This window comes from Schistocerca piceifrons, chromosome 1 (genome assembly GCF_021461385.2).
Source record: "Schistocerca piceifrons isolate TAMUIC-IGC-003096 chromosome 1, iqSchPice1.1, whole genome shotgun sequence".
NCBI lineage: Eukaryota > Metazoa > Arthropoda > Insecta > Orthoptera > Acrididae > Schistocerca > Schistocerca piceifrons.
In genome coordinates, this window is record NC_060138.1 from 402,916,821 (window position 1) to 402,940,580 (window position 23,760).

General features: G+C 41.8%; 1 protein-coding gene across 1 annotated transcript in view; it reads right to left on the bottom strand.

The window, feature by feature from the left end:
• LOC124788618 (eIF-2-alpha kinase GCN2) overlaps positions 1-23,760 on the bottom strand; it is a 312,712-nt gene that overhangs the window by 41,920 nt on the left and 247,032 nt on the right. Inside the window, exons 21-23 of the mRNA XM_047255891.1 lie at positions 23,327-23,514; positions 13,792-14,022; positions 3,767-3,924 (exon numbers count right to left, since the gene is read on the bottom strand). Of these exons, the coding sequence (XP_047111847.1) occupies positions 3,767-3,924; positions 13,792-14,022; positions 23,327-23,514 (577 nt within the window). The remainder of the gene's footprint in view (positions 1-3,766; positions 3,925-13,791; positions 14,023-23,326; positions 23,515-23,760) is intronic.

Here is a 23,760-nt window from a genome sequence, read left to right on the forward strand (position 1 = left end):
AAAAAGGCTGTTGCAAAGGAGCACGAGGATGTAAAGAGATACTGATAATAGATGCAGAGGAAAGAAATAATAATAATTCAGCTTTCCCAAAAAAAAAAAGCTAGCAGTTCCTGAATGTTTTGGAGACAGAGGAGAGAGTCAATAGGTGTGACATTGCAGCAAATGTGTTGGATTCCTTCTTTATTTAGCAGGTGGCCAAGTTAGGCATTTGTCTAAGTGGCACTTTAACCCTATGTCAGGTAACACAGTAAATGAGGTGAAAAGGTTCCACAGATAATTCTGATGTGTAGTGCCCCTGACAACTGCTTCACTGAGATAATTAGTGCAAACAGGGATGAACGTGGTTTACTGTTCCCTGTAACTCTCGAAGCTTGCTGGAGCAGGAATGACCTCAAAAGGCAAGTGTTTGTATTTGTGCAAGTCAAAAGGAGTGTTTAGAACGATCATGCATTGCGATTCCTTGTTCAGCTGGATATTGCAAAAATGCATCAGCATTGTCTATCTTAGAAAAATATTCTTCTCTGATAACTACAACAATGTAGGAAAAGACAAATTGCTACTAACCGTAAAGATGACACATTAAATTGCAGACAGACACTATTAAAAGACACTTACACATTAGCTTTCGGCCACAACCTTCGTCAGAAAAAGAAAGAGAAACACACAGTATTCATTCACACAAGCAAGCACACCTCATGCAGACATGACCACCAGCTCCAGTAGCTCAGAATAGAATGCAACTGTCATGAGGAAAGTAAACAGTAATCTGGAGGGGACGGGGAAGAGGAAGGGATAGCAGTGTATGGGTGAGGGGAGGGGAGTGCTGTCTGGCAAATTGCGCAGGGACTAGACTGCCAACAGGCGGAGTGTCAGGAAGTTGTGGGCAGGGAGATGGGGAAAAATGAGTGAAAAGGGAGAGGAGCAGAGAAAGATGGACAGGTGTGTTGCCCGAGGGTGCCAAGTAAAAAAGGGTGGGAGACAAGAATGGGGAGGAGCTGATATGACAGAGGGGGTGGAAGCTGTTGCGTGGAGGGTGTGGGGACAGTACATTACTGTAGACTGAGGCAGGGATAATTATGGGAGTTGTCAGCGTAACTCTCATCTGCACAGTTCAGAATAGTTGGTGGTGGAGGGAAAGATCCAGGTGGTTCAGGTAGTGACGCAGCCATTGAAATCAAGAATGTTACATTCAGCTGCATGTTGTGTGACAAGCTGGACTACTTTGCTCTTGACCACAGTTTGTGTGGTAGCTGTTCATCTTGTGGACAGCTCACTGGCAGTCATACCAACATAAAAAGCTGTGCAATGATAGCAGCAGAGCTGGTAAATGACATGGCTGCCTTCACAAGTGGCTCGGTCCCTGACAGGCTAGAATGAACCTGTGTTAGGACTGGAATAGGAAGCGCTGGGTGGATGGATTGGATAGTTTTTGCACCTGGGTCTTCCACAGGGATATGACCCTTGTGGCAAGGGATTGGGATTGGAAGTGGCATAGGGATGGAATAGATGTTGTTGAGGTTGGATGGGTGACAGAACACCACATAAGAAGAGATGGGAAGTATCTTGGGTAGTATGTCCCTCTTTTCAGGGCACGATGATGGGTAATCAAAGCCCTGGTGAAGGATGTGATTCAGTTGTTCCAGTCTGCGGTGGGTATGAGGGACGAAGGGGGTATTACTTTGTGGCTGGTTCTTGGGGGTGGTGAGAGCATTGAGGGTGTGATGAAAAATGACAGGAGAGATCTGTCTGCAGACTAGGTCTGGGGGATAGTGCCTGTCTGTGAAGGCACTAGTGAGACCCTCAGCATACTGGGCAAGGGAGTTCTTGTTCCTGCAGATACGCCTTTCCCAGATGGCCAGGCTGTATTTTGCCTGGGCACTGATTGTTGATTTAAAGTCTTCGCACAGCCAGAGGGAGCAATTTGCTTTCTTCACCATGCCACGAGTGTGGCCCAAGCACAGTTTCAGTCGCCCTAGCCTCGTGGAGTCATTCTAATTTCTGCAGAATGGCTGTCTGCTATGAGACGAGAATGGGGCATGTCCAGCAGAAACTGGGCACTCTGTCTGGAAGCAAGGAAATATGAACCCGGGATCCATAGAGCACCCCAACCCAGGTGCAAATATACATGCGAAAGTGGCACAAATGTTGTAAAGGGAAGATAATTGTGGTATAGATGACTTGAACCTGATCATTAATAGAGAATCAGAACAACAAATTGGTATCCAATCAAAAATGTTTCCAGCTGTGTGACTATCATTACCAAAGAGCATTATCAGATGTGTGACCTCTTTGTAGGCAGCAGCGAATTGATCCCAAAGGGGAATGGAGCTGTCACCATACCCGACAAACATTTGGGAGGGCACGCCCAATTCTGGGGAACCTTGATGAGCTTTTGTTTGAATGATCACAAAGGAAATGGTTGCTCCTGTGTCCACCTGCAAGCAGACGTCTTTGTTCACGATTATAAAGTCAATAAATGATTTGGTAGTGAAAAGATGGCTCTGGGGAACAACTGCCTGAAATTCCTGAACCGTCTTTTGATACATCTGTGGTATGGGTTCAGAAATGCCCATCTTTTCCACAACAGGTGCTGTGTGCCAAGCAATCCAGACAATCCACACGAGTATTTTCTACAAATCAATCTGGATGTCAAGGAGGACCCCACTGTCCATGTCCAAGGGGAGTGACTGGCTGCTCAGAGATCATCGACACACGAAATTGACGAATCATGCCGTCGTCATCTTCATCTGAGAAACGTTTTACAAGTATTCCCTTCCTCCTTTCCCCCACTAAGGGTGCAATGTGGTTTCTAGACCACAGCTACTTGCGATCGAGCTATGCCTGAGTGTTGCGGTGTGTACTTCTGGAATGGGAGCCAAATGGACCATTCTATGTTGAACTAAAGAGTGTGCATGTGGGGTTTTAAATTCTTGAATAAGGGGGGAAAAAAACAGGGAAGCCCAAGAAACAGAGAGCACCTGTTGGAAATCATTATCAGAGACCCGAGAGGCTGTGAAGTGCTGTTTCAGTCACTATAAATATGTCTCAATTCTCTTTGGCACTGTTAAAGGGCCGAAGCATGGGTGGGTGACACTCTGTCTGGGAAATCACTACTGGCTGACCTGGTGGGTATCCTGACTTTGTAGTTGAATCTTAGGAGCTGAGATTCTTGATGGAGCAAATCATTCCGGTGCTGTTGGCATGTTGCTGTTGTAGAAACTGCTGTTGCAGTTCCAAGAGCTGCACGAGTTTTGTGTCCACTGGATGATAACAACATTTTAGCTTATCACCAACTGTTGTAATAAGAATCTGACAAGACTGGAATGAAGCAAAGAACCCACAGAGGCTGACAACAATGAAAAGCAAAAATGTGGAGTCCGCACAAGAAACAAACAAGTCCACTGAGTAATCCAAACAGAGAGACCAAGACATAGCGAAGCCGAAGACAAAGAACAACACAAGGCAGAGCCATGGTATGGCTAACTTTACAGTACATCCACGAGCACTACTTGGTTGACAAGATGAACATGGCCTTGCAGCACAGTGTGGCCAATGTTGAAGTGGCAGTATTTTCACTTGCAAATGTAGCAGTGCTGCCTAGCAACTGAAGTCAAGTTCCATCCCATCCAGCAGGCTTTGGAAATCACCGGGCTGGGATACCAGACATAGCTGAAAACTTCCACTTTTCTATTCTCAGTCTGTCATATTTCACACCAACAAATACACGCTATTTTCTTCCCAACATAAAAAGTACTACAGTTCTTACCTGAACTTGGCAAGCATGCCATCATACCGCCCACCAGCTGCAATAACATCAAGTCCAGTTTTCCTACGTTTTTTCTTGAGTTCACAAACAAATTGACATGTCATTCCCGAGTACTGGGGCACAGTAAAAACAAGGCCTGGTGCTACCACAATTGGACACTGTAATGTAAGAAACAATCTAGTACATATTTAACGAAAGTTACATTATCATATTTTTAATTGCTTTTGGCACAAATTCTAAGTTTTAATATGGCACTAAATTACTAATAGGAATTATTTAATTAAACTTCATGGTTGAACTACTGAAACAACAACAACATTATATATATATAAAAACAGTTTTTTTAACCCGCAATTAAAAATGAATGAAACAATTTGAAGTTTAAAACTACTGCACAAAAAAGTGAAATAGTATACAGCACATGCATTGTAAGATGTTAAGGTTGCACAAGCAATACAATAGCCATGAGAATAAGTCAAAGTTGTTGATTCAACTAAATGCTGAGGGATTAAAATTACAAACAACTTAAGTTGGAACCATCACACAGAAAATTCTGTGGGGAAGGTAAACCAAACAATGCATTTATTGGCAGGAAACTTAGAAGATGAAACAATTCCACTAAACAGGTTGTCGATACTACACTTGCCTGTTTTCTGCTAGATTATTGCTGTGGGGTGTGGGATTGTTACCAGATAAGATTGACAGAGGATACTGAAAAAGTGCAAAGAGCAGCTAATTTTGTATTATCACAAAATAGGGGAGAGAGTATCACAGATATGATACAAAAGCTGGGGCGGCAATCAATAAAAACAGACTTGTGTGTTGTGGTAAGATCTTTTCACAAAATTTCAATCACCAATTTTCTCTTCCAAATGCAAACATAATTCATTGATTATCAGCTATAAGGAAGAAATGACCGTCACAATAATATAAGAGAAATCAGAGCTTGCATGAATGTTCATTTTTCCCACATACTATTTGACAGTGAATGATCAAGAAATTGTCTGAAAATGGTTCTGTGAACCTTCTGTCTAGCACCTGGATGCAGAGTAGTGATGTAGATGCAGACAGAAGTTACAAGTATCTCAGCCTCTATCAGCAATAAAAAACTATCTGCTATAGGGGAGATATATAATTGTTAGCTGATTTTAGTTCTTCCACTTCTGGACTAAAATTTTAAAAAAGGGAATACACTGTACAATTCTGAGATTCCGTACCATGCTTCATCATCTTCATGTTCTTCCAGCAAGCCGGTTAAGGTGTTCTGAAGAGTTTTCCACCATTTTGCTATCTCAATATTCTTCTTGTTTTGATACAGTTTCCGAGTTTTCTCCTCTAGTCTTCAGGTCTTCCTTACGCTGATTCTGGGTCATCCTGTTGGTCTTTTCCGCTGCACTTTTCTATCCAAGTATTATATTAACAGGTGGTTATCCTTCATCCTCTTCATATAGCTGAACCGCATGTATTGTGCAGTATTCAATCTCTCAGTCTTTCACTGATCTACTTGCATCTCTCCTCTGACATCTTAATTCCTAATTTTCTCTCTTCTAGTGTGCTGATTGCAGAAACTTCATTTCGTTTGCTTGTAACTCGCTCAAATCTGCCTTCTTAAAAACACAACAGTCCACGCTACGGAATCCAAACTGATCTTCCCCAAGGTCGGCTTCTACTAGTTTTTCCATTCGTCTGTAAAGAATTAGCGTTAGTATTTTGCAGCCGTGACTTATTAAACTGATAGTCCAGTAATTTTCACATCTGTCAACACCTGCTTTCTTTGGGATGGAATTATTATATTCTTCTTGAAGTCTGTGGGTATTTCGCCTGTCTCATACATCTTGCTCACCAGATGGTAAGAGTTTTGTCTGGACTGGCTCTCCCAAGGCCGTCAGTAGTTCTAATGGCATGTTGTCTACTCCCAGGGCCTTGTTTCGACTCAGGTCTTTCAGTGCTCTGTCAAACTCTTCACTCAGTATCATATCTCCCATTTCATCATCATCTACATCCTCTTCCATTTCCATAATACTGTCTTCAAGTATATTACCCTTGTATAAACCCTCTTGTATAAACCCTCCTTCCACCTTTCTGCTTTCCCTTCTTTGCTTAGAACTGGGTTTCCATCTGAGCTCTTGATATTCATACAAGTCGTTCTCTTATCTCCAAAGGTCTCTCTAATTTTCCTGTAGGCGGTATCTATCTTACCCCTATTGAGATAAGCCTCTACATCCTTACATTTATCCTCTAGCCATCCCTGCTTAGCCATTTTGCACTTCCTGTCAATCTCATTTTTGAGACGTTTGTATTCCTTTTTGCCTGCTTCATTTACTGCATTTTTATATTTTCTCCTTTCATCAATTAAATTCAATATTTCTTCTGTTACCCAAGGATTTCTACTAGCCCTAGTCTTTTTACCTACATGATCCTCTGCTGACTTCACTACTTCATCCCTCAGAGCTACCCATACTTCTTCTACTGTATTTCTTTCCAAACACTCTCCCTGAAACTCTGTACAACCTTTGGTTCAGTCAGTTTATCCAGGTCCCATCTCATTAAATTTCCCACCTTTTTGCAGTTTCTTCAGTTTTAATCTACATAACATCCATAAGTGAATAAAAAATAACGGGGAAAGTGGATTTCATTCTGTGTAATAAATGGAATGTGAGAACCAAATACAAAATAAAATGGAGAAATATCCAGGTCAAATGAAGTATTGCATCTCCTGCGTATCTCAAATTAGTGCGGGCTTAGATCCAATGTGTGAAGGAGATATATATATATAAAAAAACCTCTCCCTTAAAACCCACTTCCTTTCGTCTTTCCCTCTCCTTCCCTCTTTCCTGATGAGGCAACAGTTTGTTGCGAAAGCTTGAATTTTGTGTGTATGTTTGTGTTTGTTTGTGTGTCTATCGACCTGCCAGCGCTTTCGTTCGGTGAGTCACCTCATCTATGTTTTTATATATAATTTTTCCTACGTGGAATGTTTCCCTCTATATATAAAAACTAAGATGATGTGACTTTCCAAATGAAAGTGCTGGCAGGTCGACAGACACACAAACAAACACAAACATACACACAAAATTCAAGCTTTCGCAACAAACTGTTGCCTCATCAGGAAAAAGGGAAGGAGAGGGAAAGACGAAAGGAAGTGGGTTTTAAGGGAGAGGGTAAGGAGTCATTCCAATCCCGGGAGCGGAAAGACTTACCTTAGGGGGGAGAAAGGACGGGTATACACTCGCACACACACACATATCCATCCACACATATACAGACACAAGCAGACATATTTAAAGACAAAGAGTTTGGGCAGAGATGTCAGTCGAGGCAGAAGTGCAGAGGCAAAGATGTTGTTGAATGACAGGTGAGGTATGAGTGGCGGCAACTTGAAATTAGCGGAGATTGAGGCCTGGTGGATAACGGGAAGAGAGGATATATTGAAGAGCAAGTTCCCATCTCCGGAGTTTGGATAGGTTGGTGTTAGTGGGAAGTATCCAGATAACCCGAACGGTGTTAACACTGTGCCAAGATGTGCTGGCCGTGCACCAAGGCATGTTTAGCCACAGGGTGATCCTCATTACCAACAAACACTGTCTGCCTGTGTCCATTCATGCGAATGGACTGTTTGTTGCTGGTCATTCCCACATAGAATGCGTCACAGTGTAGGCAGGTCAGTTGGTAGATCACGTGGGTGCTTTCACACTTGGCTCTGCCTTTGATCGTGTACACCTTCCGGGTTACAGGACTGGAGTAGGTGGTGGTGGGAGGGTGCATGGGACAGGTTTTACACCGGGGGCAGTTACAAGGGTAGGAGCCAGAGGGTAGGGAAGGTGGTTTGGGGATTTCATAGGGATGAACTAAGAGGTTACGAAGGTTAGGTGGACGGCGGAAAGACACTCTTGGTGGAGCGGGGAGGATTTCATGAAGGATGGATCTCATTTCAGGGCAGGATTTGAGGAAGTCGTATCCCTGCTGGAGAGCCACATTCAGAATCTGATCCAGTCCCGGAAAATATCCTATCACAAGTGGGGCACTTTTGTGGTTCTTCTGTGGGAGGTTCTGGGTTTGAGAGGATGAGGAAGTGGCTCTGGTTATTTGCTTCTGCACCAGGTCGGGAGGGTAATTGCGGGATGCGAAAGCTGTTGTCAGGTTGTTGGTGTAATGCTTCAGGGATTCCGGACTGGAGCAGATTCGTTTGCCACGAAGACCTAGGCTGTAGGGAAGGGATCGTTTGATGTGGAATGGGTGGCAGCTGTCGTAATGGAGGTACTGTTGCTTGTTGGTGGGTTTGATGTGGACGGACGTGTGAAGCTGGCCATTGGACAGGTAGAGGTCAACATCAAGGAAAGTGGCATGGGATCTGGAGTAGGACCAGGTGAATCTGATGGAACCAAAGGAGTTAAGGTTGGAGAGGAAATTCTGGAGTTCTTCTTCACTGTGAGTCCAGATCATGAAGATGTCATCAATAAATCTGTACCAAACTTTGGGTTGGCAGGCCTGGGTAACCAAGAAGGCTTCCTCTAAGCGACCCATGAATAGGTTGGCGTACGAAGGGGCCATCCTGGTACCCATGGCTGTTCCTTTTAATTGTTGGTATGTCTGGCCTTCAAAAGTGAAGAAGTTGTGGGTCAGGATGAAGCTGGCTAAGGTAATGAGGAAAGAGGTTTTAGGTAGGGTGGCAGGTGATCGGCGTGAAAGGAAGTGCTCCATCGCAGCAAGGCCCTGGACGTGCGGGATATTTGTGTATAAGGAAGTGGCATCAATGGTTACAAGGATGGCTTCTGGGGGTAACAGATTGGGTAAGGATTCCAGGCGTTCGAGAAAGTGGTTGGTGTCTTTGATGAAGGATGGGAGACTGCACATAATGGGTTGAAGGTGTTGATCTACGTAGGCAGAGATATGTTCTGTGGGGGCTTGGTAACCAGCTACAATGGGGCGGACGGGATGATTGGGTTTGCGAATTTTAGGAAGAAGGTAGGGGTGCGGGGTGTCGGTGGGGTCAGGAGGTTTATGGAATCAGGTGAAAGGTTTTGTAGGGGGCCTAAGGTTCTGAGGATTCCTTGAAGCTCCGCCTGGACATCAGGAATGGGATTACCTTGGCAAACTTTGTATGTGGTGTTGTCTGAAAGCTGACGCAGTCCCTCAGCCACATACTCCCGACGATCAAGTACCACGGTCGTGGAACCCTTGTCCGCCGGAAGAATGACGATGGACCGGTCAGCCTTCAGATCACGGATAGCCTGGGCTTCAGCAGTGGTTATGTTGGGAGTAGGATTAAGGTTTTTTAAGAAGGATTGAGAGGCAAGGCTGGAAGTCAGAAATTTCTGGAAGGTTTGGAGAGGGTGATTTTGAGGAAGAGGAGGTGGGTCCCGCTGTGACGGAGGACGGAACTGTTCCAGGCAGGGTTCAATTTGGATAGTGTCTTGGGGAGTTGGATCATTAGGGGTAGGATTAGGATCATTTTTCTTCATGGCAAAGTGATACTTCCAGCAGAGAGTACGAGTGTAGGACAGTAAATCTTTGACGAGGGCTGTTTGGTTGAATCTGGGAGTGGGGCTGAAGGTGAGGCCTTTGGATAGGACAGAGGTTTCGGATTGGGAGAGAGGTTTGGAGGAAAGGTTAACTACTGAATTAGGGTGTTGTGGTGCCAGATTGTGTTGATTGGAATTTTGAGGTTTTGGAGGGAGTGGAGCTGGAAGTGGGAGACTGAGAAGATGGGAGAGACTGGGTTTGTGTGCAATGAGAGGTGGTTGAGGTTTGCTGGAAAGGTTGTGAAGGGTGAGTGAGTTGCCTTTCCGGAGGTGGGAAACCAGGAGATTGGATAGTTTTTTGAGGTGAAGGGTGGCATGCTGTTCTAATTTGCGGTTGGCCTGTGGGAGGATGCTCTAAATAGCCGGTGTGGATGTGGGAGAGGAAAGATTGAGGACTTTTATTAAGGATAGGAGTTGACGGGTGTGTTCATTGGCTGAGTTGATGTGTAGGTGAAGGATTAGGTGGGTGAGGGCAATGGATTGTTCAGTTTGGAACTGGTATAGGGACTGATGGAAAGATGGGAACTTTAAGTGTGAGGCCTTTGGGGGTTATGCCAAATGTCAGACAAGTCTGAGAAAATAAAATATGCGAGCGTAATCTGGCTAGGGTGAAGGCATGTTTGCAGAGGGAATGTAAATAAAACTTAATGGGGTCGTTGTGGGGGTGTTGTGAGGGTGACATGGTATTAGAAGGTGGAAAGTGTAACATGAGGTTGAAATGAAAATGAAAGATAAAAATATATGGGGAAAGATAAGGGTGAACTAGAAAGTAACTGGAGATCTGGTATGAAAAAAGGCGAAAAAGTGTTAGTTAAGTTGATCCTGTGGTGAACTTGGGTTGGTAGACAGCGATGTGCATGAAGGTTAGGTGGTTGTGTTGCCGCTAAAACACGTTAAAGGACGGAGAAATTCGGGAAAATTTCGAAAAAACGTGTAAATGTATTAAAAGGAGTGGTGTTGTGGTGAAAGATTACGAAAATGGGGCTAAAAATTGTAATAATGACGTTAAAACCTGTGGGGAGCAGCTAAAATGATCAGTGATGCGCGAAAAACGGAAGTGGAAGTAAAGTGAAAGTTATTAGAACTAGCCGAAATGGTTGTTTAATACGTGAAAGCAGCTGTTATTGAACTAGAAACGGAGGATTTTATAGCAGCAGTAGTGTTGAAAGCGGAAAATAAAAATTTTTTTGGTTATGGTTTGGAAGTGGGTTACGTATTATTGAGTATATATAGGCGGGATAAAATTGTATTACGGTAAAAAGGGGAAGGTGAATACAAAGTGAGACTACTGGTAAAAACAGAAAGAGAAAATAAAGAGAAAATAAGACGACAGGAAAGATTTCGAAATGCAACTGCGACAATAACAAACGTAATTGTTGGGTTCAAATTAATGATATGGTTATAATAGAGGGAAACATTCCACGTAGGAAATATATATCTAAAAACAAAGATGATGTGACTTACCAAATGAAAGTGCTGGCAGGTCGACAGACACACAAACAAACACAAAAATACACACAAAATTCAAGCTTTCGCAACAAACTGTTGCCTCTTCAGGAAAGAGGGAAGGAGAGGGAACGACGAAAGGAAGTGGGTTTTAAGGGAGAGGGTAAGGAGTCATTCCAATCCCGGGAGCGGAAAGACTTACCTTAGGGGGGAGAAAGGACGGGTATACACTCGCACACACACACATATCCATCCACACATATACAGACACAAGCAGACATATTTAAAGACAAAGAGTTTGGGCAGAGATGTCAGTCGAGGCAGAAGTGCAGAGGCAAAGATGTTGTTGAATGACAGGTGAGGTATGAGTGGCGGCAACTTGAAATTAGCGGGGCAAATAACCAGAGCTACTTCCTCATCCTCTCAAACCCAGAACCTCCCACAGAAGAACCACAAAAGTGCCCCACTTGTGACAGGATACTTTCCGGGACTGGATCAGATTCTGAATGTGGCTCTCCAGCAGGGATACGACTTCCTCAAATCCTGCCCTGAAATGAGATCCATCCTTCATGAAATCCTCCCCACTCCACCAAGAGTGTCTTTCCACCGTCCACCTAACCTTCGTAACCTCTTAGTTCATCCCTATGAAATCCCCAAACCACCTTCCCTACCCTCTGGCTCCTACCCTTGTAACCGCCCCCGGTGTAAAACCTGTCCCATGCACCCTCCCACCACCACCTCCTCCAGTCCTGTAACCCGGAAGGTGTACACGATCAAAGGCAGAGCCACGTGTGAAAGCACCCACGTGATCTACCAACTGACCTGCCTACACTGTGACGCATTCTATGTGGGAACCAGCAACAAACTGTCCATTCGCATGAATGGACACAGGCAGACAGTGTTTGTTGGTAATGAGGATCACCCTGTGGCTAAACATGCCTTGGTGCACGGCCAGCACATCTTGGCACAGTGTTACACCATCCGGGTTATCTGGATACTTCCCATTAACACCAACCTATCCGAACTCCAGAGATGGGAACTTGCTCTTCAATATATCCTCTCTTCCCGTTATCCACCAGGCCTCAATCTCCGCTAATTTCAAGTTGCCGCCACTCATACCTCACCTGTCATTCAACAACATCTTTGCCTCTGCACTTCTGCCTCGACTGACATCTCTGCCCAAACTCTTTGTCTTTAAATATGTCTGCTTGTGTCTGTATATGTGTGGATGGATATGTGTGTGTGTGCGAGTGTATACCCGTCCTTTCTCCCCCCTAAGGTAAGTCTTTCCGCTCCCGGGATTGGAATGACTCCTTACCCTCTCCCTTAAAACCCACTTCCTTTCGTCTTTCCCTCTCCTTCCCTCTTTCCTGAAGAGGCAACAGTTTGGTGCGAAAGCTTGAATTTTGTGTGTATGTTTGTGTGTCTGTCGACCTGCCAGCACTTTCATTTGGTAAGTCACATCATCTTTATATATAAGTATAAAACCAAAGATGAGGTGACTTACCGAACAAAAGCGCTGGCAGGTCGATAGACACACAAACAAACACAAACATACACACAAAATTCAAGCTTTCGCAACAAACTGTTGCTTCATCAGGAAAGAGGGAAGGAGAGGGGAAGACGAAAGGAAGTGGGTTTTAAGGGAGAGGGTAAGGAGTCATTCCAATCCCGGGAGCGGAAAGACTTACCTTAGGGGGAAAAAAGGACAGGTATACACTCGCACATATCCATCCACACATACAGACACAAGCAGATATATTATATATATATATACTATGAATTACAAACAAAACAATACCTAAAATAAGGACAGTCTGCAGTTTAAATCTTTGCACAGCTATGAAATCAAAATCTGCTACCAGGTAACACACTCATTATTACCTCCCTATTCCACCCTGTGCCTTATTGGAATTTTGTCAATATGGCTGATGAAGCATGTCCCAATCTTTGTTAGCGGCCCTCCTGAGTTCACACTGTGTGATGGTTCCTGTGACAGTGTATTACAAGTTTCAACTGGCCCCAAGCGTTCTCAGATGGATTCAGTAGGTACTGCAGGCCATTTCATTAGCTCGACTGAAAGAGTTCACAAGATAAGGGTGGTAAGCCTGTGCATTACTGCCTTGAAGGATAAACCCTGTCACTGAAATTTCGGCTTTAGAACTAGACAAGAAATTGGAGAACCCTCAAGGTAACATCCATAGTGATGAGAGGCGTTGGACATATATACCTGTACGCAAATGATACATGCCCAAAACATGACAAACTCATTTCCCTGCTGAGACTGTCGGAATGCACACCTGAAATGTGTATTAGTAACTGGCCACTTCCACACTCATTTACAACGATTATCAGGCACTGGACAAATCCAGCATTTGCCAGAGAAGAAAACCTGATGCCACTGATTTTAGGTTCCATTCCAGGTCCTCCTCACCTCCCATTTCTGTCACATTCTCCTTGGCAAGTCTATGAGCCATAACTTATATGTAGTGATCATCAGTTGATGATGTTAACTATGGGTGGCCACTACGGGACAGATATTCAATGTTTTGTGTCTCACAGAAGAGCCTGAATGTTCAAAAGACAGTAGTCTTGGGGTACACCAATTCAGCATTTAACTTCCCATTCTGACAACACTTCTCACCACAAAGTGACACAATGTATGTAATGTAAGCTTCAAATGACATCTGAGGCATATTGAAAGGCTGAAAAACTTACACAATCCACATTTTCCTCATCACTATGGGAGCCAGTACACGCTACTGAATTGCGCTCAGAATATAGGTCTACTTTAACTACCATTATTCAGGTGGTCATAAATACTGAATTTCTGTGATCAAAATGTGCTTGAAAACGACGCAATGTCAAAATCAGTGAATTGCACACATTAAATAAAGCACTTTAGCATACAACCTAAAATGGACAATGTTTTCATTTGTGAAGTACTGAGAAAGCCATTTTGTGTTATTATTTAAAAAAATTAATCACCCTCTTCCAAACAATAACTACACAATTTACAGTATAACATACTTATTTACAGGTGCAGCATAAACTCACCTTTACACCAAGAGCTTCAGTGTGGCTAACAATCATCTCAAGTTCTCTAATGGCTTGCTTTGCAAGGGTAGCAGCTTCGCCTTTCCTTCGGGTAATGCTACGGAAATTCACTGCCAGTTTTTCGATAGAGCATTCTGATTCAATAAATGCAAACAATGAATCAATAGCTTGGTCGGTAAGGCACAGGCTAATCAGACGAGTCTGCAGCTGAAATCTGGAATACTTCTCATCCTGAACAGAAGAAATTGTAAGTAAAATTTGAAAACATCATGTACCTATTTACCACATAGAAAGTATAATCATTTGCTTACGTCTACAAATAAATCAATGTGGAATAAAATGTTCAAATGAGAATGAATGAAGCATTCAAAAGAAACTAGAAATTTATAGTAAATTTAAAGTAATGTATGGTGCGTAAATTAGTAGAACTTCAAAATAATGTGTGTATATGTGTGTGGACCAAGAAATGCATTCTGAACAGATATGCTAGATGCATTCATTAAAGTCTGTAAAGGAAAGCTGAATGTTGTGGGCACAAGGGTTTTTTTCGTTTAGATGACCATCCATCCAATCCAGGTAGCAATAGCTGTAGGAAACCTAGAAGTATCATGTAAGGTCAAAAGAAATGCCTCTCACAGGCAAGAGTATTAAAATCCTAATGGTAAATTGCCAAAGCATTCACTATAAAGTGCCAGAGTTTGAAGCACTCATGGAAAGCAGTGAACTCACGTAATACTACACACAGAAAGCTGGTTGAAACCTAAAATTGAAAGCAGTGATATTTTTGGGGAAAATTTATGTGTATGTCAAAAGGACAGACAAATGGAAAATGGAGATGGTGTATTTGTCATATTAGACAAGAAACTCAAATCCATTGAGGTAGAAATTGAAGTTGAGTGTGAGACTGTTCGGGCAAGACCCAGTAGCAGTGATGGGAATGAAATGATAATTGGATCCTTCTATCATACACCAAATTCATCTGCTGATGTAACCAAATACTTAAAAGAGAACATCAGTCCACTTGTATGTAAGTTCCTCATCATACTGTAATTATCAGTGGAGACTTTGATCATCCAACAATTAACTGGGAAACTTAGTTTTGCTAGTGGTGGGTGTGATTAAGAGATCCTGTGAAACTTTACTAAATACCTTCTCTGAAAACTACCTAGAACATATAGGAACCCTACTCATGATGGAAATATATTGAATCTAATGGCAACAAATAGACCCGATGGCTTTGAGGATGCCCACACCGAAACTGGTTATCAGTGATCATGATGTGGTTGTGGCAGCAATGATTACCAAAGTACAAAGGATAACTGAAACAAGCAGAAAGATATAAATGTTCAGTAGACTAGATATAAAATCAGAAGTGTTGTATCTCAATGAGGAACTTGAAACTTTCAGCACAGGGCAGATGCATGTAGAGGTACTCTGGCTCAAGTTTAAAAGAATAATTGACCATACACTGGGCAGATATGTACCCAGTAGATTAGTTAATAACAAGAGGGAATCACTGGAAAAAGTTCTAAAGAAACAGAGATTGCCAATGTGTGATGACTTCAATGACTACCGTAGCAGAATATTGTCAAGTGATCTTTCACAGATTCCAAAGAAATTCTGGTCATCGTAAAGGCTGTCCGGGCACCAGAGTTAGTGTCCAGTCCCTAGTGAATGAGTCAGGATGAAATTGAAGGTAACAATCCAAAAACTGAAATGCTTAATTCCATTTTCAAATGTTCCTTTACAGAGAAAAACCCAGGAGAATTGCCCTAATTCAATCCTCATATCACTGAAAAGATGAATGAAATTAGTATTAGTGTCAATGGTGTTGAGAAACAGCTGAAATTGCTAAAATTGATGAAAGCTCCAGGGCTTGATGGAATCCCAGTCAGATTCTACACTGAATTTGCAGTTGAGTTAGCTCCTCTTCTAACAATAATCTATTGCGGATCCCACGAAAAGAAAACCATGCTCAGTTCTTGGAAAAAGGCATAGGTCACACCCATGTACAAGAAGGGTAGTAGAATGCTTCACAAAATTACCATCTAGTAACCTTGATATCAATTTGTTGTAAAATCTTAGAACATATTCTGAGCTCAAACATAATGCGATATCTTGTACAGAACGCATGGATTTTGAAAACTTTGATCATGTGAAACCCAAGTTGCACTTTTCTCACTACATACTGGAATCTCTGGATTAAGGCAATCAAGTAGATGCTGTATTTCTTTATTTCTGAAAAGCATTTCACTCAGAGCCACACCTACACTTACTGTCAAAAATATGGTCATATGGAGTATCAAGTGAAATTTGTGACTAGATTGAGGACTTTTTGGTAGGGAGGACACAGCCTGTTACCTCGGATGAAGAGTCATCATCAGATGTAGAAGTAATTTTTGGTGCACCCCAGAGAAGTGTGTTGGGACCCTTGCTGTTCATGTTGTATATTAATGACCTTGCAGAAAATATTAATAGTAAAATCAGGCTTTTTGCAGATGATGCAGTTATCTATTATGATGAACTACTATCTGAAAGGAGCTGCAGAAATATTCAATCAAACCTTGATAATATTTCACAGTGGTGCAGAGATTGGCAACTTTTTTTAAATGTTCGAAATATAAAATTTTGCACTTCACAAAACAAAACAAAAAGTTAGTATCCTATGACTATAATATCAATGAGGCACTTTTGGAACTGGCCAACTCATACAAATACCTGGTTGTAACACCTTGTAGGGGTATGAAACGGAATGATCACATACATTCAGTTGCAGGTAAAGTAGGTGGTAGACTTCAGTTTATTGATGAGAATTCTGGGGAAGCACAATTAATCTATAAAGGAGATTGCTTACAAATCATTTGTGTGATTGTTGTAGAAAATTTCTGAAATTTGTTGAACCCGTACCAGATAGAACTAACAGGGGATATTGAAAGTATACAGAGAAGGGCAGCACAAATGGTCACAGGTTTGTTTAATCCATGGGACATGGGAGAAAGTCACAAAGATATTGACAGTACTGAATTGAAAGACTCTTGAAGACAGACGTAAACTATCTCGAGAAAGTCAATTAACAAAGTTTCTAGAACCGGCTTTAAATGATTACTCTGGGAATATATTACAACCCCCTATGTATCGCTCAGATAGGAATCATGAGGGTAAGAGTATAATAATTACTGCATGCACAGAGGCATTCAACAATCATTCTTCTTTCATTCCATACATTTACTGAACAGCAAGAAACCCTGATAACTAGTACAATGGGACATGCCCTCTGCCATGCAGCTCATGGATGTTTGCTATGTATAGATGTGGATGTAGATTCTGAAGCAACAAGAACAGACTGTGAAAATCTTGGATTTTCTTTTTACGGGTGCTGTCAGCCAAATTAATAATACAGAATTTGAAAAATTGACCACCTCTATAAGATTTCTTTGCTTATTACTTAGAATGCGAATTGCATGCGCACGCACCCACCCACACACACATATGTGCTGCAGGCACTGATGCTCATGCTGAGGAATGAGCTCCCACACATCTTTGCCTTCCTTGCAATCTGGCAACTGCCTTACATAATCAACAACATACTTGTAGCGTTATGCTATGTCAAAGAAATAAGAAGTAGAGATAATCCATTATAAACAGGTCTGTTAAGAAACATGTTATATGTTTCACGGTATTCTGAGACATTTTTTCAGACCAAGAGTGGAAAAATCAGGTGTCAAGGGGTTTATGGTGTTACTGGGGAGGATGACCATCATTATACTGGTTTGAAGAAAATACCTCCATTTGGTTTTTATTCTTTTTGTGGCAAACTAAAACAGCCCACAAAAGTATTTAGAATAAAACTTGCACATAGTCCGAGTTGCAATTTCGAACAGCTTGGGAAAAACTTATTTTTTTAATAATGAATGATACCATCACCATGACAAATTCAGTATATTGTAGTATTTGTTTTTGAGAAAAGTTAAATTCTGCAAATATATCACTTCTAACTGGGTTGTTGGCACTAAACTATCAGGCGAAACAAGGACAGACATAGTGAATAATTTCGTTTCCATTTCTGAACCAATCATCTCTTGGAATCTTGAGATGAACTGGTTCATCTTTGCTTTATTATCACTGAAACTAGCATTTTCAAGTAATTATAAAGCAGCCAGGTGATGGAAGAAAATGAAATTGCCATTCTCATTTGCCTTTAAAACACACACATATTTGAGATTGGTTTTGTGCATGTCAATTGTTAGCTTCTCTTTACCCTGTGGCAACTAAGTAAAGTTGTCCAGGTGCACAGTTATGTTGCTGTGAACACTAGGTCTAATATCCATTCTAAACCTTTCAGCTATTTCATACTGAGGAAATGAGATATATTTTCTCACAAATACCAAAGAAAACAACAAGAACTTTTCTGTGTCTAATCCAATAAATTGTGCTGTGGTGAGCTATGTCCATGCACCCTGGTTCCATAGCTTTTAGGAATCCTTTAAACTGATGGTTATTTACTCAATGACATCACACAAAATTTACACACTTCATCACAGCTTTCATTGCTTGACAGAGTTACACTGTTTCAGTACACAATGCCTCTTCATAAATAAACACATGACCAGTCAAACCATCTGTCCTGAATACACTTTTCAGTTAATTTCATAAATGAACAAGGATTTGGTGATGTATGACCACGTATTGTGTATTATCTGCAGCTACAGAACGGATTGTCTCCCACAGCAAATTCATACTGTTCACTAATTCACAAACAGCGTCATTAATATCCAGCGTTGGTGGCATAATCAAGAAATCAGGAAGCTCTTCTGCTACTTCCAGCTCTTATCAACACCATGCATAAATGGTTGCTTGAATAAAAAACTGAACAGTGTCCAATCAGTCACTGTTTCTTGTCAGTGAAAACAGTGGGCCACATCCTGGAATGTGTATTTCCCTCACCATTTGTTAACAACTTTGGGTATTTAAAAAAAAAAATAACTCACTGTTTAATAATATAATGGGGAATGTCCAATGAGTGTTGAATATGGCGGACTGTGATTAGGAGTTTCATATTTGCAGTGGTTCTGGAAATAATAAAAATAAGTAAACACCACAATGCATTATATTATTGGATAATCCATGTATTAAGCGAAATTATGAGTAGAGTGGAAAACAAAATAAAACTTTTTTTTCTGAAATTTACTGAAGTGGAATACAAAATAACACATCAAACAATGGAATATCCACTATTGATGCCACCTCCCTGTACACTAACATTCCTCATGCCCATGACCTTACTGCTATTGAACATTACCTCTCCAGATGCCCTGTGGATTCCAAACCAACAACCTCCTTCCTAGACTCCATGACCAACTATATCCTCACCAACAATTACTTCTCCTTTGAAGACATTACCTACAAACAAATCCGCGGTACGGCTATGGGCACCCGCATGGCACCATCCTATGCTAACCTATTCATGGGCCATCTGAGGAATCCTTCCTAAAACACATAATCCTAAACCCCTCACTTGGTTCAGATTCATTTATGACATCTTTGCTATCTGGATTGAAGGTGAGGACACCTTATTCACATTCCTCCAGAACCTCACTAATTTCTCCCCCATTTGCTTCACCTGGTCCTACTCAAACCAACAAGCCACCTTCCTAGATGTTCACCTTCACCTCAGAAATGTCTATATCAGTACCTCCGCCCATATCAAACTTACTAACCACCAGCAATACCTCCACTTTGACAGCTGCCACCCATTCCATACCAAGAAGTCCCTTCCGTACAGCCTAGCCACCCGTGGTCACTGCGTCTGCAGTGACGAGCAGTCCCTCTCAAAATATACCGAGGGTCTCACTGAAGCCTTCACTGACCGTAATTATCCTCCCATCCCTGTGCAAAAACAAATCTCCCATGCCTTATCTTTCCAGTCTCCCACCACCTCCCAAAGTCCCACAGTCCGGCCACAGAGGAGCGTTACCCTCATAACTCAGTGCCATCTGGGACTGGAGCAACTGAATTACATTCTCTGTCAGGGTTTTGATTACTTCTCGTCGTGCCCTGAAATGAGAAATATCCTGTCCACTATCGTTCCCACCCCTCCTACTGTGGTATTCCGCCGTTCACTGCACCTACACCATATACTCGTCCATCCTTACACAACCCCTGTTCCCAATCCCTTACCTCATGGCTCATACCCCTGTAATAGACCTAGATGCAAGACCTGTCCCATACATCTCCCTACCACCACCTACTCCAGTCTGGTCACTAACATCACCTATCCCATCAAAGGCAGGGCTACCTGTGAAACCAGTCATGTGATTTACAAGCTAAGCTGCAACCACTGTGCTGCATTCTACGTAGGCATGACAACCAACAAGCTGTCTGTCCACATGAACGGCCACTGACAAACTGTGGCCAAAAAACAAGTGAATCACCTTGTTGCTGAACATGCTGCCAAACATGATATCCCTCATCCCAATGACTGCTTCACAGCCTGTGCCATTTGGATCCTTCCCACCAACACCAGCTTTTCTGAATTGTGCAAATGGGAACTTTCCCTGCAATACATCCTATGTTCCCGTCACCCTCCTGGCCTCAACCTTCGTTAGTCACTATCCTCACCCATCCAGTCCCCTCCCTGTTCCCATTCCAGAACTACACAGCCATCATTTCACCGCCACACCCAGTCTTTTAATTTCTCTCCTTTCCATTATTTACCCCCTCCCCCCTCTGCGCCTTCTCTCCTACCCTCTGTCTAAACTGCAACACTTCACTGTCCGCCACTCCCACTATACTATCCCTCCCCCTCCCTGCCCCAGCCTCCGCCTTACCCCCACCCAGTCGCCACTCCCATCATGCACTGGTGCTGCTGCTCACAGTGTGATTTCAGGTCTCTGATACTGCAGACGTGTGTGCAAGTTGCATTTGCGTTTGCGCGCGCGATTTTGTGTGTGTGTGTGTGTGTGTGTGTGTGTGTGTACTACTGACAAAGGCCTTAATGGCCGAAAGCTATAATTGTGTGAATCTTTTTCTTGTGCCTATCGCGACTCAGCAACTCCGCTATAAAATAACGCATCATATTGAAATGATCTGTCTTAAGACTTGCAGCCCATTAAGGAATGGACCTACATACAATGTTTCAATGAAAAGTTTGATATGCAAATATGCGATAAGTCTAAAATCATTCTTTTGCAGCTAGATTTTGATGCCCTGTTATATGCATAGTCCTAAGAGAGAGATGTGGCTTTCATAATTTTTTTTGTATTCACATCTAATTTTTATAGTTTGTCTTTATAAAATATTCAGCAATTCCTAATTTCATCTTGCTGGTGGTCAGGGCACTGTTTATATTCAGTGCATCTTTCTTCAGCCATGTGAATGGTTTGTCCAAATATACTTTACATTACGACAATACTGAAAATTGTCAAAAAGCAATCATAAAACGAGGTATCAATACACAAAAATTTTGGAAAGTATCTATCCCTTCTGGAACTGTATACAAAGAGACCATAAAAATCTGGCTACAAAAGAAACTGACATGGACAATGTTTTCAACTTAACAAACCATGGAATCAAGCAGCGAAGCTGTTCCAAACACAGTAGAGGCAGAACACTGAGCAGGATTTACGCTATGGTTCAAGGCATCAGTCTGTAGAAGTAACCTGATTTTCAAGTAAATTTAAAATTGATAACCAGACTGGAAAGGGAGGACAAACGGAAACAATGAAAAATTATCATGAGCTGCATCTGCAGAGGGCACAGGCAGGAAGTGTGAATCTCAGAATTCAAAGAATGAAGCTTCTCTGGAAATAATGTCTTAGCCTACTACTGCAAGCAAATTACATGGTTTAATCTTGGAATTAATAACATTGGGAGCAGGAAAGCAAGACTCTTTTATGGAATGAAACGGGTAAGTTTAAACTGGGGACATGCATAATCTGATGCTGATGTGCAAACCTGAATAATGGAATGAAGGATATTGTAACATATTCTGATAATTGTTGGAGACAAAACAGAAATTATGAAACAGCTATGGCAGTATGTTATCTAGTTAGCAAAATCCACATTATTTCACATAAATGACATGCTCTTGTAAATTCCTTGGTTTTCACTGTCACTGAGAAAGCATGGTACAAACATGACATTCAAGTGTCGGAACAATGTATGACATTCAAGTGTCAGAACAATGTACGAAAATGGTGCCGTAAGTGATTTGAGGTGCAGAGAATGCAGATAAATGACTTTGTGTCACTTACCTGGTGGATTAAAGAGCTTCCCATTTACAGAAAGCAGGCTACCAATATACAACAAGTAAAATGGTTACAAATTAAGAGGCTCTGCATAGAATGTAACTCTGCTAGAAGGAAGATTGGTTGCACTCTGATCTCAAATGTGTCAGAACCTACGATGATGTATCCAAAATTGTTTCTTATAAATCCTCTGGGTATCATGTATTCTACCTGAATCCAATGTAAGAAGATGAATCTGAATGAACAGTTGCTCCAGCACTGGTAACAAAGTTGGTTACATTATTGTTTGGCTATGATGTCAATTTGAAGTACTTGCCCAAAAAATAGTAAAGAAAATGTATAATGTAGTCCAGTTTCCCTGAATATCCCAGAAAAAAAACCCCCACACACAAGTGCATTTTTCTTCAATCTCAGAATATAAACAGGGCCCACTTATTTTACTAAAGCATCCAAATATTCAATGCCGAGCAGAATCATGTATGTCTACGCTTTCATCAAATGTGAGCAAATAAGCAATGAAGCTCTGATGCATTTGCTCCTGAGGTGCCACTCTAAATCTGCTGCCTTGTCCAGGGTTCAACAACACAGTGTTTGCTTTGGAAGACAAACTCCTGCAAATTGCCTGCAACTTCCTTGGAATTAAACATTCTGCAACTATTACTGTACTTGATTTCACAAGAGCCGCCACAGAAAATGAACTGACACTCATCACTATACTGTGAGCGACTTTGTAGGCTGCTGGTACTGGTGCATCACTGCCACTTTCTTTCCCATCATTCACTTTCAAAGTTTAAATGCACTACAGTACATTAAAATACTGCTGCAAGCTTCTACAAGCTCTGTTGTTGATTTCTTTCTTCTCTCCCCTCCTTCTTCCTCTTTTTTTCTTTGAGTTTCAGAGTATGTTGCTTTTAAGCACAGTTATCAGATCGGAGGGGGGGGGGGGGGGGGGGGGGGGGGATAGTCACATTGAAACAGGGTATTTTTACATGCAATAACACAGGCAATGCTTGCACATTACTTTCAGCTATTCTACCCACAAATCTCTACCATTCTACCCTTTTTTATTATAGTTTTTGTCTAATTGCTCCCTCTTTCAGATTTAGCCCCTAAACAGAACACCAATGTTACATAATGTGCACACGAGTATGAAGTATTAGTTCTTTATGTACATTTGTTGTTATTTTTCTTTTTTTCTAAGCCATGTAAAAGCTATCAAGAAGGAAAATTAATCTGGGATGAAGAACTGAATTGTTTGATTTAGATACTGACAAATATATGACACCTACCTTGGCTTCACTCAAGATACTGCTAACATCTGCATGCTTTTCTTCTTCAATTCCACAATGTAAAAGAATTGCTTTCAGAAGTAGTGTATGACTGAGACGAAATGAGCAATTCTTATCCCGTAAATTAGGGAACTCTGTCACCACCTCCCATACAATTGCAAGCAATTCAGCCTCGGCTGTGTTGGTACCTGAAAAAATGTTATGTTAGTGCACACACAGGCTACCAGTAAACTGGCAGGATGAATGATTACACACAAACAGTCTGGCCCTGGAGGTGACCAACATCCAATTGCTGAGATACTACACAGTATTTACTCATGAGGTCTAAGTGCCTGCTATACCAAATGGGAAATTTTTATATCTCATAACTCAGCAAGTGTGCCTAAGCTTTGTAACTGTAAGAAATCTTTCAAGATTGATAAATACACAAAACT